This window comes from Eucalyptus grandis, chromosome 4 (genome assembly GCF_016545825.1).
Source record: "Eucalyptus grandis isolate ANBG69807.140 chromosome 4, ASM1654582v1, whole genome shotgun sequence".
NCBI classification, from domain to species: Eukaryota; Viridiplantae; Streptophyta; class Magnoliopsida; order Myrtales; family Myrtaceae; genus Eucalyptus; species Eucalyptus grandis.
The window spans coordinates 33,910,565-33,913,900 of NC_052615.1; the positions used below are offsets into that span (position 1 = coordinate 33,910,565).

The 3,336-nt window shown below is 43.4% G+C and overlaps 1 protein-coding gene across 1 annotated transcript; it reads right to left on the reverse strand.

Annotated features, from left to right (window-relative positions):
- Positions 1-298: 298 nt before the first annotated feature.
- On the reverse strand, positions 299-1,850 carry LOC104442013 (AT-hook motif nuclear-localized protein 23). Its single transcript, XM_010055301.3, has one exon. It carries the CDS (start codon positions 1,473-1,475, stop codon positions 606-608), a length of 870 nt encoding a protein of 289 aa, XP_010053603.1. The 5' UTR covers positions 1,476-1,850; the 3' UTR covers positions 299-605.
- Between the last annotated feature and the right edge of the window lie 1,486 nt (positions 1,851-3,336).

Consider the following 3,336-nt stretch of genomic DNA (forward strand, 5'->3'; position numbering starts at 1 on the left):
TTACTACCAGATGCTAGCAGTTCTTATCTCCTTTGAGCGAACCCGCTGCCTCTAGATCATGTTTTTCAGTGCTGTATTTATTATGTTGCTGAAATCAATGCACAGCCAAAGCAATGACATGTCCCGAAAATTCAATAAGAGTTAAACTAGATTCGGACAGTAATTTTGTTAATACTTAAAAGTGCATTCGATACATAAGCGGGAGATTCACCTGACCAGACGTTTATTATTTAGTAATAGAAATCGAAGGTTGACATTTTAATGCAACTAAAATGTCTCCAAATACAATCAACAAAGCTGCTAAAACACATAATTAGTAGAGTTGAATTAATTCTCAAACCATTTCTCGTGAAGGAGTTTGCACTTCGACATAGTGATCGAGAAAAAAAGGCTATTTTCAGAACCCAAAGAGGAACCAAATTCAAGGAGTTACAGACAAAAGAGAAGCTAAAAAAGATCAACAGAATCAGAACGTCAAACCATGATGATGGCACTAACAAATCTATGAACTTTTTCTGACCTTGGATATTAGCGTAGCTCTTTACCAATCGATGATCACACTGCAGCTTTCAAATCGACACATCTTTTCTTTCTTCCGTTTTTCCTCAAAATGGAGGACGAGGGCCTGAATTTCCACCCCACCCATCAACTGGGAGCTGAACAGCGTTGCTGTTGTTGTTGGTCATGTTACCGAGTGGCAAATTGAAGAACGGAAGGCCTGAAGAGGGATCCGGAAACGGGCTGTGGCCACCACTCGCGGCTGCTGCCGCCGCCTGCATCTGGATCTGTTCTTCCTCTTCTAGCGGCAGTCTCTCGTATGCAACGTTGGTAAAGGACGCCGCAATCACAATGACCGGTCCGGAGGCGATGAGCTCGCCGACCACGCTCCCTCCCACGACTTGGCCTTGGCCCCCCGCCAGAAATATTGTCAAGCTTGTGGCGCCCGGTGGAGCTGGTGGGGGCAAGAAGGAGCCAGACAGTGACAGAATCTCGAACCGACCGTGGAGCGTCACGACGGATCCGGCCGCGGCCGGCTGCCGCAGGCTCACGTTGGTGACCGTCCCAGTCCCGCTCAACACACAGATTCCCCGCTGCCGCCGCCGTGCATAGGTAGCGATGCAGTCGAAGACATCGCACCCGTTCCCAACCTCAAGAATGTGGGCCCTGAGGCTGTTGGCGCTCTCCCGGGTTATGATCACGGGCGGCTTCGGCTTGTTCTTGGATCCAGGGGGCCGGCCACGGGGCCGCCGGGCCACGATGTCGCCGGTGCCATGGCCGGTGTTGACAGCGCCAAGCTCTAGGGTTTGGTGCGCCCCTTCGTCATGATGGTCGCTGCCGGAGAATTGATGGTTGTGGTTGTTGCTGATCGCTTCGTGGTCATCTGATTCAGATTGTTGGCTATGGAGGTGTAAATCGGGTCTCTGAAGCTGGTGGATGTTGAACCGAGAAGCAGTGCCTAAATCCAAACCGGCCATGCCCACATCAACAGGGAAAAACAACAGAAAACAAGGAGCAAGAAAAACTATTTAAAACTTTTATTATAAGAAAAATTTCCTTAAAAAATCACTTCTGGGTATTTTATTGTGAGATAAGTGGGATATAATTACATAAAGTAAAGAGAAAAGGAAAGTGACTGAGGAGAGAAAAAAAGGACTGATTTGAGTACTGCAACACAGATGGAGTATATATAAAACGAGAACAGATATGAAACAACTCTGTCAAAAGCAAGAAGAGGATAGGGAGGAGAATTGAGATGAAGAAGAAGATGGAGTGCAGATGAAGGAAAAAGGAAAGGAAGAGGTGAGGGAGACGATGGAGAGAGAGAGAGAAAGAGAGGGGAGGAGAGAGAGAGAGAGAGAGAGAGAGAGAGAGAGAGAGAGAGGCGAGGAGAGGATAGAGAGAGGTTCCTCAAGAAAGAGCCATTTCTCATACAGCCCAAAAGTTGAGGTATACACAATAAAAAAACTTCAAGTGGCGTTAGCTTTGTTAATATTATTTTAAGAGAGGAAGAAGAACATGCACTAGATGACGAAGACACTCTCGTTGCTAGCGCGTGTAAGATTAAAAGAGAAAAAAAAATAGAAACAATCTCGACATTTATTTCGGGGAAAATAAAATCTTGACTAAACTCGAAGAATTTGAAAGGTGAATGGAGAGAGAGAGAGAGAGAGAGAGAGAGAGAGAGCAGTGTTTACATGTAAAACATTTGTTAAAAGTCATTAGTCAAACCATCATGGAACTAAAGGAAGACTATTAGGCTCAAGTTAAATGTGATTTTATTGGAAGTTAGATGAGAAAGTCGATGTGGAGACAATATTTTCGATATGCACTCACGGATTGGTCAAACCACACCTCTTTCCAAATTTGACTGCCGCGCATTCATACGTTCTTTTGGTTGTTGTGTGTGTGTGTGTGTGTGTTGTGTTTCTAGAGTTCCGGAAAAGGTCCAAGTTAAACATTGTCTTTTACTTTTACTCAAGTTGAGAGTACTTTTGCAGCTATAAATTTACACGACTAGCTCGTTGTAAGTTACCATATGCAAGTTATGAAGAAGTGCAAATAGTATGCTGATTCTTTTCAAGTGCTTGATATCGAGAATTTTTACTAGCTTAAAGTATTAAACCGATCAAGAAATCTTTTAAATTGCTTTCTTCACATGCTACTATGACTGAACTTGTATCACGGGTTCGGGCGATGTTATGCTCAATTCTCGCACTTTGCCTTGGCATGGAATTACTTTTGTTCTTGTTAAAAAATTCCAACCCAAGAGTTTAATCTATAGGTAGGTGGAGGGAGATCACATTTATATAAAGAGTATATAAACTCATAGACAAGTACCGTGGGATACTTTAACACACCCCTTGCAAGCAACTATAGGGGAAATTTGACAAATGGTGCCCACTCAAGGGAAAAAGCTAGGATAATTCGGCCATGATACTATGTTAGGAAGTCCAACCCAAACGTTTAAGTCTCCGGTTAAAGAGAGATCGTGTATATATAAATAGCACATAAATCTTGAAGATGAGTGACATAGGTCGGAGTCGCGAAAGTGATGATGACGACCGTGATAGATGAGAGAGTGAGAGGTTTCTCTGAATTCCATTGTATTAGATGAGAATTCTCTGAAAAAGTACATTAGGGTGTTTCAATAATTAAGGGTTTTCTTTACACAGTATTGTAATTGAATCTAGACCTTCAATTACTCGTCTCCTTGAGCCTCCTCCATCGAATAAATTGAAGATGTTAATTTACCCATGAACAAAAACACGAACCCCTGCTCCCCCACGCCACATTACCACACATACATCTTCATAGCGGTGCAAAAATTCCTCTTCC